The sequence below is a fragment of the Coregonus lavaretus genome (genome assembly GCF_964263955.1).
Source record: "Coregonus lavaretus genome assembly, chromosome: 20".
Lineage (NCBI taxonomy): Eukaryota > Metazoa > Chordata > Actinopteri > Salmoniformes > Salmonidae > Coregonus > Coregonus lavaretus.
Window position 1 is genome coordinate 44,025,454 of NC_140007.1, and position 13,063 is coordinate 44,038,516.

Below are 13,063 nucleotides of genomic sequence, written 5' to 3' on the forward strand. Positions count from 1 at the left end.
TCTAGAAGCAACATGTATTCTCTAGCTACTAGGCAGTAGTACAAGCCTTTTCCATCATGCATCAGTCAGTTGTTATGAACACGGATGCAAAATAAAAGTGCTTTAAAAACTGGGTTCCCCAGATAATGTGCTCTTAAATGGAAATATATCGCAGCTGTCAAAGAACTGGTAGTTGTTCTATCCAGATTGTGGATGTGATGTCATAGGGACGATGATGTGTAACGCTCACCATGTTCTCTGAGAGGCAATTGGATTACAAATCTCTGTTACAAATACTTGGTTGTAGATTTTTTTAGTTTTTTTGTTAATTATATACAATTTCAATAGCGAAGGCAATGCTGGTTACCCAACAGGGCTCAGAGGGGAGTGGGGGCACATGAAAGAAGGTATTAGTGAAAAGTCTATAAAAAAATACTGTTATTCTTTTGGAGGAGAAAAATACACAAAGATTGATCAAATCTACACATCAAACTAATGGCACATACATACACAGGATCAAATACAAAATAAAAAACATATGAACATATAAGCTGACATTTTTTAAAGACTGAAAGTGCTAGAATTCAGATAAGCTCTCAGAAACCCAGGGAGGACAAACTCAATGCCAATTGCTTTTTCTTTTTTTTATCAATAAATGCTCAATAAATGAATAAAAAGATAAATGCTAAATTTGAGTGCTACAATTTTGCCTGGAATTGGATATAGCCATGGTATGGTCTTTCAAAATGTGCACTTGATATAAAAATAAAAAATTTTTTTAAAGCATATATCAATATTTATATCCAATTACCGTTATAAGAAAGAAGCAAATGCTTTCAAAGATGCGAACCAGATTTCTTCACGATCAATCATGAAATGTTCATAATTTAGATAATTTATCAGCCTAGCGGAAGTGTCAACATGAACTTTGGGGATTCATACCTGAACTTATTACCTCAAGTATTGGTTGGTAGTGGCACTAGGTGGCAACCAAACTAATGTTTATTTTAAGTTGTATTTATTTTCACAGACTGATAAGGCAATAGTAGGCTCTGGTGGGTTGGTCAATTTGAATAAACCATTCTACCATATTTTAAATGAAATAATAAAAATGTTTATTTTAATGAGCAACTGTGCAAGATTTTGTTTCCTCTCCCCAGGTTTTGGGAAGAAAAATAAAAAAATAAATGAGGTGATGTGTTGTGTTGTTTCGAGGTCCTGTTTTAACAAACAGAAAATAATATATCATATAACAACAAAAAAACGACTAAGAAATATCCCAGTCAGACGTCCCATGCTTTGAATGTCAAAGAGCAGGCTGGTGACTTGTCTGTTCTGAACCCTTTTCTCTTGAATCTAGGATGCAGCCGAGTGAGGAGTACAGAGAGGAAGGGAAAACAGTTAAATCGGTACTACTGTGCATGTTTAGATCTTGCAATGTTGAAATGTTCTAGTGGTCTACAGTTGCTGGGAAACCGTAGCTAAAAGCAGCAATTTTGTTTTATTTTCCTTATGTTATATAGTTAATTTTTTATTTTTTTAATACTTGACTTATACTTGAAACTACTTGTTCACTAATAGTTGCATATGGACTGGGCTGAATACTTAAACAGACAAAGTCAAGGGGGTTGAGAAAGTTTCAAACCAAGAGGATGAGATTAATACTGTAAAGTTCAGTCCTTGTACTCTCAAGACACACTTTGACTTTCTTTTGACTAATGGACTTTATATACCCCATGTGCTGGGTATTCCAAAGCCTATCTATCTATCTATCGATCTATCAATCTACCAATCATGATGTCTGTAGGAAAGAGAAAAATATCATTAATTTCTTGGCCATACCAAAGACAGGACATTATTAATATTTTCCATCAGACTAATGTCACTTAAGTGATACAGAGCACCTATTATAGTTTTACAACTTTGGGCGTAAGTTTTCAACAGGCTAGTGAATATGAAAAAGGCATAAAATCAGGTTGGGTTTCAAACTGTGAAAATAGACTATCAATGTCGGTCATTCTTTTTAAAAGTCCTACAAGACGATCAAAGATTTAATATCTATATAATATCTATGTAAAATCCTAATGGATTCATGCCACTAACAGCCTACTTACTACACATTTGTCAAAGTCCACAATCCACATTTCTGTTCTAGTAGTACATGAACAGATAAAGAATAAATACAGCGGAGAGAGCTAAAGGGCAAAGCTAATCCTTCATCCATTTTTATCAATAAAATGCCAGATACAGACAAATGTAAACCTGCCAGACATTTAAAAAACATCATCACTTTCTTTTAATACGTCTATACTAAATACACCTTACTGAGATAAAAGCAATTATAATGTTAATTTTTGATGAGATATTTCATACACCGCAATAACATAATTTTACACGTTTTCCTTAACTGTTGTCGTTGATATTTGCTTTGCTATTCACATATGTCAGGGTTATTATTACCATGCATCTCTAACAGACTGAATATATATTTGTTTTCATAAAAATAAAATCAGTAATATGTGGAAGGCGGGAAAAGGATGTGACATATTGTTACCATGGCGACTTCTTAAAACGAATGCTGGAAGAAAGACAGTTGAAGGAATTAAAATCCTCATGAGTCAAATAATGGTAATGACCTGTTTTCATGAGCAGCTTTTATAGGTGGGGTTTTTCCCACAAAGGGTCATCCTCACTGCCCTGGCCCTGCTTGAGGAGGTCAGGAGGGTTGCCAAAGACATTCCTAAAGGTAAAGAGCCTTCTGCTAAAAAGTGCTGCTCTTGAGGAACAACATGGCATGTTTTCTACCGACTCAGGTGTTTTCACATCTGCTTTTCATTAAATATGTGGGTGTCAGTGGTCGCTGTGTTTGGCAGCATTGGTTATCAACGTTAATCAACTCTCTGTTTTCCCTTATCTTCTACTTCCTGCACACAAGTGATATGCCTCTATGAGTCTGAACATTAATCAGTTGTTCCAGTTTTTTTTAAGAGCACTTTTTCTAGACTGAGATATTTTGTGTGTGGTTGTAGACTATTGGAGGAGGGCAATGTCAGTGGGGCATTATCACTTTAGTCCTTTACTAATCTTTCCCGCTGACAATAATGATGACAGACAGGGTGTGTTTCTGGGCAGGTGGTTCAGACCTTTACACTCATAGGAGAGACAACTTAGCATGTTCAGTCACATTTGAAAAAGCAAGAAAATTATATTTCACCCACTTCAGAAATAGTCTTCTGGATCACTAGGCTTCTGGGTAACAAAAAATAGATAATTAACTCTAAAATTAAGATTTATTTTCTTAATATTATTACTTTATAAAGTAGCAGTACCACGCCTTCAGGCCTACTGATGCTCCTAACTACAGAATAAAGGGAGGGGAAGAGATGAGGGATTGGTTGGTGGTAGAGGTTAAAGACACCAGGGGTCTCTTCACAGTCCGCAAGTCCAAAAACGAATTCACGGCAACGCACAGTATTATACAGAGCCATGATCGCATGGAACTCCCTTCCCATCTCCAATTACTCACGCAAACAGCAAAATTACCTTTAAAAAACAGATTAAACAACATCTCATAGAACAGCTGGGACTGTGAGGGGACACACACACACACACACACACACACACACACACACACACAGACAGACACACTCTAACACACATTATATTTTAGTTGTATTGTTTGTATATTGTTGTATTTTAATTTGTGTGACTGTCTTTGTCTATCAGTGTACCAGTGTTTTGTTACTTGTCATGTTTTCTTTAATTTTGTTGTGGACCCCAGGATGAGTAGCTGCTGCTTCTGTGAAAGCTAATGGGGATCCAGCTAAACAAACAACAACAAAGAGAGAGGGATTAAATCATCATAGTTTAAGGATAGAAAGAAAACTCCTTAGTTTGAACGTTTCTCATCTTTTTCCTTTTGTTTTAATAAAGGGTTTAGTTTCCTCTAGGGCTCAATCAAAAGCTTTTGTGCGCTTCAATTAAGGCTTCTAAGTGTTCAAGTGTTTGGGTGTGAGGCAGTGAGCTGAGGGTGATGGTGTAGGGGCCGGGCCAGGCCTGGTGGCCCCTCATTGGAAGGCCTGGTGAAAGCGTGGCAGGGTGGTCGTGCTGAGGCTGGAGCTGAACACTGGCGGCAGGGGACGCAAGGGCCCTAGACCCAGGCCCCTGCTAGAACCCTGCTGGTCCTGAGGTTGAGGTTGCAAAGAGGTAAGAGGTGCGGCTGCTGCCGCGGCAACGGCGTGGGGCTCGGCGGCATGCAAGGATGACGATGACGAAGAGGAGGAAGAGGAGGAGGCGGCAGACGAGGTGTACCCCATGACTAGTCCTGCTGTGCTCATGGGGGCGTTGTAGGGGGGCAGGTTGAGTGGCAGGTAGCTCAGCAGGTGAGAAAAGTCCATGTTAGCAGCGCACAGAGACTCAGCGATGACAGCAGGGCTCTTGGACAGGAGGGGGTCTCCACACAGCTCGTCTGTCAGGCCTGAGGGGTGCTCTGGTCCCTCCTTAGGGGGCGAGGCAGCAGCATGATGATGATTGCCTGAGTGGGTGCCCGGAAGCCCACTCTGCAGATCCATGAGAAAGCTCTCCATCTCCACTTTGAGGGGCTTGTCCAGCAGGTATGAGGTAGATCCCAGCTGGTACTTGGGCGGCGGCTGGGCGTGCTGTTGGGGCTGCTGCAGGTGGGGCAACGGGGGGGAGTTTTGGATGTGGTGGTGATGGTGGTGATGGTGGTGGTGGTGGTGTGGTTGGTGGAGTGGGGGCTCCATTTGGCAGCCCATCCCCATGGCAGCAGACAGGGAGCCGGGCATCAGAGAATGGTGGTGACCCACTCCAGGGTTGGACATGGCCTGGAGGTGGTGGGGGTTGTACATGCCCATGGGGAAGGGGGTGCCAGTGGGGAACGGCTTGGCCATCATGGGGTCCTTGTTGGGACCCATGCTGCACATCATGGGGCTGAGCTCCTCTTTGACAATGCAGGGGGAGGAGCCAGAGCCCAGCATGTCCGGAGGCTTTAGCTTTAGCAGCTCCTGAGAGTGGCTCTTCTTCACATGCCGCGTCAGGTGGTCCTTCCTGCCGAAGCGCTGGGCGCAGTACTGACACAGGAAGTCCTTTCTGCCGGTGTGGACCACCATGTGGCGGCGCACGTCCTTCCGTGTGTAGAAGCAGCGGTCACAGTGGTCACACGGGTGCTTCTTCTCCTTGGCACCTCCGGAGGACTTGCCCGAGTGGCTCTTGAGATGCTCCAGCAGGGCAGGGGTACTCTCGTAGCTCTGCAGGCACACCTTACAGGTGAGGTCCCCTGCCGTGGCTGAATGCATGGCCACGTGACGCTTGTAGCCCAGCTTGGTGTTGTAGTGCTTGCCACACTCCTCACATTTGAAGGCCTCTTTGTTGGGGTCATGGGTCTGCAGGTGGTTCTTCAGGTGATCTTTGCGGTGAAACATTTTCTCGCAGAATGAGCACTGGTGAGTTTTCTGTGGAGAGTGTGTGGCCATATGCCTGGATAACGAAGAGAAAGAAAGTACAGAGAAAAGTTAGTCTTTGAAAGTGTTTTAGAAGAACTATTGAAGTGTTAAGAGTTTAAAAACTATTGGTGGAGTGCTGTGTTTTACCTGAATAGTTTATATTTGGAGCTGAAGGTCTTAGGGCAGTGTGGCTGGGAGCAGCGGAAGGGTTTCTCTCCCGTGTGACAGAAGGCGTGAAGCCGAAGCTTATCCTGCGAACCAAACAAAGCCCCACACACCAAACACTCGTTGCAGCTGGCTCGCTCGTCCCTCTCTCTTTCTCTCTCTCTCTCCTCCTCTCTCTCCGTCTGTCGTTCTCTCTCTCTCTCTGTCCGTGGCAGGGTAGTGCCGCTATACAGCTTGGCAGCGGCTATTCGTTCCTTGTCCTCCGGCGTCAGTGCGGTAATATGGCGTGGGGCATCGGCGGCAGCAGCTGCCATGGCAGCCCTAGGGTGCTGTTGCCATGAAAACCCGGCCGTGGCTCCCCTGCCTTCCAAGCTCTACGTGGGCAGTGGTGAGGCACAGTGAAGGGCGTGGCTACGGGCGGGGCTTAGGAGGGCTACGGTCTGGGGCTCAGAAAGTGCTGTTGTTGTCAATGTCTGCTGAAAAACAAAAGTATTTGTGTACTTGTTGTACTATGTGAGAGTGCAACTGTGAACATTTTCAAATTCCAGACTTATTTCAATGTTGGTGCGAGAAAGCAAAGCTAAAGCTAACCTCTCTCCTCCAGAACTGGTCCTCCTTCTCTCTCTCTCTCTCTCTCTCTCTCTCTCTCTCTCTCTCTCTCTCTCTCTCTCTCTCTCTCTCTCTCTCTCTCTCTCTCTCTCTCTCTCTCTCTCTCTCTCTCTCTCTCTCTCTCTCTCTCTCTCTCTCTCTCTCTCTCTCTCTCTCTCTCTCTCTCTCTCTCTCTCGCTCTCGCTCTCTCACCCAGTCCCAACAGCTATGGTTGGGGTTGAGTAGGAAATGCTGCTCTGCATCTTCAGTCCCCTGTAAAGAAAAGAAAAGCAAGAAATCAGTATGTGACTCTTTCTCTTATTTATTTATTTCTGTGTATTCATGTATTTTGGCCAATGAGCCAATAAAGAATATTCCTGATTCAATCCGTATCGCCACAGATCTGAGTTAAAATGTAAAGGTAATGATTCAATCCATATCGCAGAAGATCTGAGTTAAAATGTAACGGTAATTTCCGATTGAGCCGACATACGGTACTCCTGAGTGGCGCAGTGGTCTAAGGCACTGCATCGCAGTGCTAACTGTGCCACTAGAGATCCTGGTTCGAATCCAGGCTCTGTCGCAGCCGGCCGTGACCGGGAGACTCATGGGCGGCGCACAATTGGCCCAGCGTCGTCCAGGGTAGGGGAGGGAATGGCCGGCAGGGATGTAGCTCAGTTGATAGAGCATGGCGTTTGCAACGCCAGGGTTGTGGGTTCGATTCCCACGGGGGGCCAGTATAAAAAAAAAAATGTATTCACTAACTGTAAGTCGCTCTGGATAAGAGCGTCTGCTAAATGACTAAAATGTAAACAAAAATGTAAATGTAAATATGCGGCGTTTCCCACGGGGGACCAGTATGAAAATGTATGCACTCACTAACTGTAAGTCGCTCTGGACAAGAGCGTCTGCTAAATGACTCAAATGTTTAAAAAAAATAATAATAATGAATCCAGCCCCAAATCTGAGCTTATGGACTGATGTTGTTTTTCTGTTCTGAAAATTGAAAAACAGACTTGACTTCTGACTTTTTGACAGAGCAGAGTTCCAGTTCAAACACCAGTTGGGCACTAGAGGGCACTAAAGGACAATGTGGGATAGTGGTACACAAATGAAACGTGACTAATAGGAACGTCTTTTTAAGACTGTTCATTTCCAGTAGTTGAGTCATTCAGCCATCCCAGTATTTATCTATGTAAAATGGCAATGTCTTATCCACTGAGCGTTAGCCACACGTTATCATGTACAGTACCAGTGAAAAGTTTGGACACACCCACTCATTCAAGGGTTTTTCTTTATTTTTACTATTTTCTACATTGTAGAATAATAGTGAAGACATCAAAACTATGAAATAACACATATGGAATCATGTAGTAACCAAAACAGTGTTATATTTTATATTTGAGATTCTTCAAAGTAGCCACTCTTTGCCTTGATGACAGCTTTGCACACTCTTGGCATTCTCTCAACCAGCTTCATGAGGTAGTCACCTGGAATGCATTTCAATTAACAGGTGTGCCTTGTTAAAAGTTAATTTGTGGAATTTCTTTCCTTCTTAATGTGTTTGAGCCAATCAGTTGTGTTGTGACAAGGTATATAGAAGATAGCCCTATTTGGTAAAAGACCAAGTCCATATTATGGCAAGAACAGCTCAAATAAGCAAAACTAAATGACAGTCCATCATTACTTTAAGACATGAAGGTCAGTCAATCCGGAAAATTTCAAGAACTTTGAAAGTTTCTTCAAGAGCAGTTGCAAAAACCATCAAGCGCTATGATGAAACTGGCACTCAAGAGGACCGCCACAGGAAAGGAAGACCCAGAGTTACCTTTGCTGCAGAGGCTAAGTTCATTAGAGTTCCCAGCCTCAGAAATAGCAGCCCAAATAAATGCTTCACGGAGTTCAAGTAACAAACACATCTCAACATCAACTGTTCAGAGGAGACTGTGTGAATCAGGCCTTCATGGTCGAATTGCTGCAAAGAAACTACTACTTAAGGACACCAATAAGAATGAGAGTCTTGCTTGGACCAAGAAACATGAGCAATGGACATTGGACTGGTGGAAATCTGTCCTTTTGTCTGATGAGTCCAAATTTGAGATTTGTGGTTCCAACCTCAAATTTGTGAGAGTGGGTGCATGGAGAAGGAGGTGTGATGGTGTGGGGGTGCTTTGCTTGTGACACTGTCTGTGATTTATTTAGAATTATATCATTTGTTTTTCAACAGGACAATGACCCAACACCTCCAGGCTGTGTAAGGGCTAATTTACCAAGAAGGAGAGTGATGGAGTGCTGCATCAGATGACCTGGCCTCCACAATCACCAGACCTCAACCCAGTTGAGATGGTTTGGGATGAGTTGGACCGCAGAGTGAAGGAAAAGCAGCCAACAAGTGCTCAGCATATGTAGGAACTCCTTCAAGACTGTTGGAAAAGCATTCCAGGTGAAGCTGGTTCAGAGAATGTCAGAGAGTGTGCATAACTGTCATCAAGGCAAAGGGTGGCTACTTTGAAGAATCTAAAATCTAAAATATATTTTGATTTGTTTAACACTTTTTTGGTTACTACATGATTCCACATGTGTTATTTCATAGTTTTGATGTCTTCACTATTATTCTACAATGTAGAAAATAGTAAAAATAAAGAAAAACCCTTGAATGGGTAGGTGTGTCCAAACTTTTGACTGGTAGTGTACATCCTCATCATGTTGTGGGCGTGGCTTCATACACGTCCTCATCATGTTGTGGGCGTTGGTTGTGTGTGTGTGTGTGTGTGTGTGTGTGTGTGTGTGTACATGCATGTACATGTTATGAAGCTGGATAAGGCTCACATAATCCTAAAGAAAACAGTGAATCACACTCGGCCCCCTAAGGTATGATGGGGGGTGTTTACGCCATAAATGACTGGCTGCAGCAGTACCTGTCTATCTGCCGAAGTTCATCAGATTCCTCAAAACACCTTTTAAATAAGAAACAACACTGGTCTAATTGGGTCAGTTTTAAAATGAAAATCCAACCGTTTGTGAGTGATACTGTAGTTACATGTCTGGATAAAGTTTCATTTCTGAGTGATATTTCATATAATAATAATAATAATAATAATAATAATAATAATAATAATAATAATAATAATATGCCATTTAGCAGACGCTTTTTATCCAAAGCGACTTACAGTCATGTCAAGCATGGATACATTTCTTACACCACGTAAGTAACCCTGTTGCACCATGTCTTTCAGTCACCTCTTCAGCCTCTAGGACCCCTCTCCTCCCACACAGCTAAGTCACATGGTCAAGTCCAAGGTCACCCTGACCTGGCTCCTACTAACCACACTGTCACCTGTGCCCCCACTCTTGACACACACTGGAAACTGTTGAGCGTGAAAAACCCAGCAGCATTGCAGATCTTGACACAAACCGGTGCGCCCGGCACCTACTACCATACCCCGTTCAAAGGCACTTAAATATTTTATCTTGCCCATTCACCCTCTGAATGGCACACATACACAATACATGTCTCAATTGTCTAAAGGCTTAAAAATCCTTCATTAACCTGTCTCCTCCCCTTCATCTACACTGATTGAAGTGGATTTAACAAGTGACATCAATAAGGGATGATAGCGTTCACCTGGATTCACCTGGTCAGTCTATGTCATGCTCATAATGTTTTGTACACTCAGTGTAAATAAGTGCGTGCACACACTCACATACGAGACACACACACACACACTAACCCTGTTCCCACTACCCCCTCTCTGCTGATAGGTGCACTGTGATCTCTGGGATTCTCTGAGAGAGACTGAGAGGGTACAGGTCTGAATGGTATGAATATATGAGAGACATCAGTGTGTGTGTGTGAGCCATTGTGTGTGTGTGTGTGTGAGTGAGAGAGAGAGAGAGAGAGAGAGAGAGAGAGAGAGAGTGTGTGTGTGTGTGTGTGTGTGTGTGTGTGTGTGTGTGTGTGTGTGTGTGTGTGTGTGTGTGTATGTGTATGTGTTTATAGATGTGGTTAAGAGTAGCTGACAGCTGTGGCGTGGTGGGGAGCCCATTACACAGCAGGATGGGTTCAGGGGGGATGACACTCCTCCCACTGACCAGCCCCAGGGAGTCCTGGCCTATTGTGGAGCCGCACAACAACGCACATTCCTGGCTGGCATCACACGGAGTACACTACACTGACCCCATGACCCCTGACCCCTGCCACACGGAGTACACTACACTCACCCCTGACCCCTGCCCCACCTGTCCAGGGCATTACATACCTAACATCCAATAACTAACGCGTCCTACATCAAACACCTAGCATCTACACCAGGACCAGCCCCCTTCAAAACTTAACAACAAGACTAGTTTCTGCAATGCCATTTCATCATTTCAGGACTAATAACGCACCACCACCAACACACAACTGAGCTCCACATAAGACCTTTTCATCAGCCCTAAAATGTATAGTAGTAACCAACACTTCCATCAATCCCTACTTAGAACTACCCCGCCATCTGACATGAGAACCTCCCGAAACTCAAAGGAACATCCTCCTTACCAGCATCTCCATACGCTCTCCATCTCTGCCGTGACTAGCTGCACCCCTTCATTCCATTCCATTAGAATAATGTACAGTTCCCATTCTAAAAAGCTGCCCACACATCAGTACAGTACGTGCAGTGAAACCATACAGATTGCTTTCCGTCATTTATCATCCACTAACAGCTTCATACTGTGTGGCCTTCTGGTCTTTGAGATGTGTATGGATTACACACGCTACGTTCCTCTGATGATTTAATGTCCTTTTACTTAGTTCTTTATTTGTCTTTGTTTGTTCCCCCTGACACATCAGGTTCCGCCTCTCGCCGGACCCGGCAGGGACCACGGTGTGGGAACCAGATGCTCCCTGGTCGGAACCTTCATGTCCAAGCACTCCAAGCAACAAAATGGTGCCAATCTCTCAACCACCTAACCTTCCAAGTAGTCAGCATAGGGGTCAGGATAGTGGTCAGGATAGTGGTCAGGATAGTGGTCAGGATAGTGGTCAGGATAGTAGTCAGGATAGTGGTCAGGATAGTGGTCAGGATAGTGGTCAGGATAGTGGTCAGGATAGTAGTCAGGATAGTGGTCAGGATAGTGGTCAGGATAGTGGTCAGGATAGTAGTCAGGATAGTGGTCAGGATAGCCATAGCAAAGCAGAGTGAAGCACCGCAATGCTTTCCCACTGGGCGCACACTAGTTGAATCAACGCTGTTTCCCATCATTTCAATGAAATTAGGATGAACCAACGTTGAATTGACATCTGTGTCCCAGAGAATGGACATGGTAACCATTGCCCAAATGGTTCTGTATATTCACTGGGAATGTCTATAAATAATAAGCCCATGCACAATGATTTCATCATGTGGTAGCATTGCCTACCCAGGGGCAGAGTAAAGCATTGCCTACCCAGGGGCAGAGTAAAGCATTGCCTACCCAGGGGCAGAGTAAAGCATTGCCTACCCAGGGGCAGAGTAAAGCATTGCCTACCCAGGGGCAGAGTAAAGCATTGCCTACCCAGGGGCAGAGTAAAGCATTGCCTACCCAGGGGCAGAGTAAAGCATTGCCTACCCAGGGGCAGAGTAAAGCATTGCCTACCCAGGGGCAGAGTAAAGCATTGCCTACCCAGGGGCAGAGTAAAGCATTGCCTACCCAGGGGCAGAGTAAAGCATTGCCTACCCAGGGGCAGAGTAAACTACTGTCCACGCTGACAATTGTCAGTGCTGAGTGTTTCCATGCATTGCAGACAAAAATAGAATCTACTGAGATAGCAAATCTGCATGCAGGAAGAGTATCGCATCACAGGCCCATCACAAACAGGCCAAAACAATAGGACTACCCCTGACAGAGAACTACATGGACAGCAGGATGTTGTTTAACAAGACTACGGTGTATAAAAGGTTTCTCTCTGAGAAAACACTTTCACATGCAACTGTCTAGTCTAAAACCTAGAACAGAAATTCCCCTCCACTTTCCAACTGTTCAAGTGTCTTTGGTTTTGTCCAAGATGAAAGAGCTTCCACATTCCTTTCCTGTGGGGTCAGGGGTCATCTTGTACACTGCCCTGGCTCCTGCATGTGGAGTTGTTTTAACCCTTTCACAGTCACAAGAGGCGCTGCTGCTGCTGAAATGTGGTGCGCTAGGCAGCACCTGAGGGCACTGAGAGCAGTGAGGGCAGTGAAGGCAGCGAGGGCAGTGAGAGCAGCGAGGGCAGTGAGAGCAGTGAGGGCACTGAGAGCAGCGAGGGCAGTGAAGGCTGTGAGGGCACTGAGAGCAGCGAGGGCAGTGAAGGCTGTGAGGGCACTGAGAGCAGCGAGGGCAGTGAAGGCTGTGAGGGCACTGAGAGCAGCGAGGGCAGTGAAGGCTGTGAGGGCACTGAGAGCAGCGAGGGCAGTGAAGGCTGTGAGGGCACTGAGAGCAGCGAGGGCACTGAGAGCAGCGAGGGCAGTGAAGGCAGCGAGGGCAGTGAGAGCAGTGAGGGCACTGAGAGCAGCGAGGGCAGTGAAGGCTGTGAGGGCACTGAGAGCAGCGAGGGCAGTGAAGGCTGTGAGGGCACTGAGAGCAGCGAGGGCAGTGAAGGCTGTGAGGGCACTGAGAGCAGTGAGGGCAGTGAAGGCTGTGAGGGCACTGAGAGCAGCGAGGGCAGTGAAGGCTGTGAGGGCACTGAGAGCAGCGAGGGCAGTGAAGGCAGCGAGGGCAGTGAGGGCACTGAGAGCAGCGAGGGCAGTGAAGGCTGTGAGGGCAGTGAGGGCAGTGAGGGCTGTGAGGGCAGTGAAGGCAGTGAGGGCAGTGAATGCTGTGAGGGCAGTGAGGGCACTGAGAGCAGCGAGGGCAGCGAGGGCAGTGAG

General features: G+C 45.2%; 1 protein-coding gene across 1 annotated transcript; it reads right to left on the reverse strand.

The window, feature by feature from the left end:
- Positions 1-3,936: 3,936 nt before the first annotated feature.
- On the reverse strand, positions 3,937-5,760 carry LOC311147518 (zinc finger protein PLAGL2-like). Its single transcript, XM_084184271.1, has 2 exons — positions 5,589-5,760; positions 3,937-5,475 (listed from the first exon to the last, which is right to left on the reverse strand). Exon 2 carries the CDS (start codon positions 5,469-5,471, stop codon positions 4,047-4,049), a length of 1,425 nt encoding a protein of 474 aa, XP_084040397.1. The 5' UTR covers positions 5,472-5,475; positions 5,589-5,760; the 3' UTR covers positions 3,937-4,046.
- Positions 5,761-13,063: the final 7,303 nt, after the last annotated feature.

Bases quoted from the DNA above. Each gene is read 5' to 3' on its own strand.
- LOC311147518 (XM_084184271.1), bottom strand. From the start codon at position 5,471: ATGGCCACACACTCTCCACAGAAAACTCACCAGTGCTCATTCTGCGAG.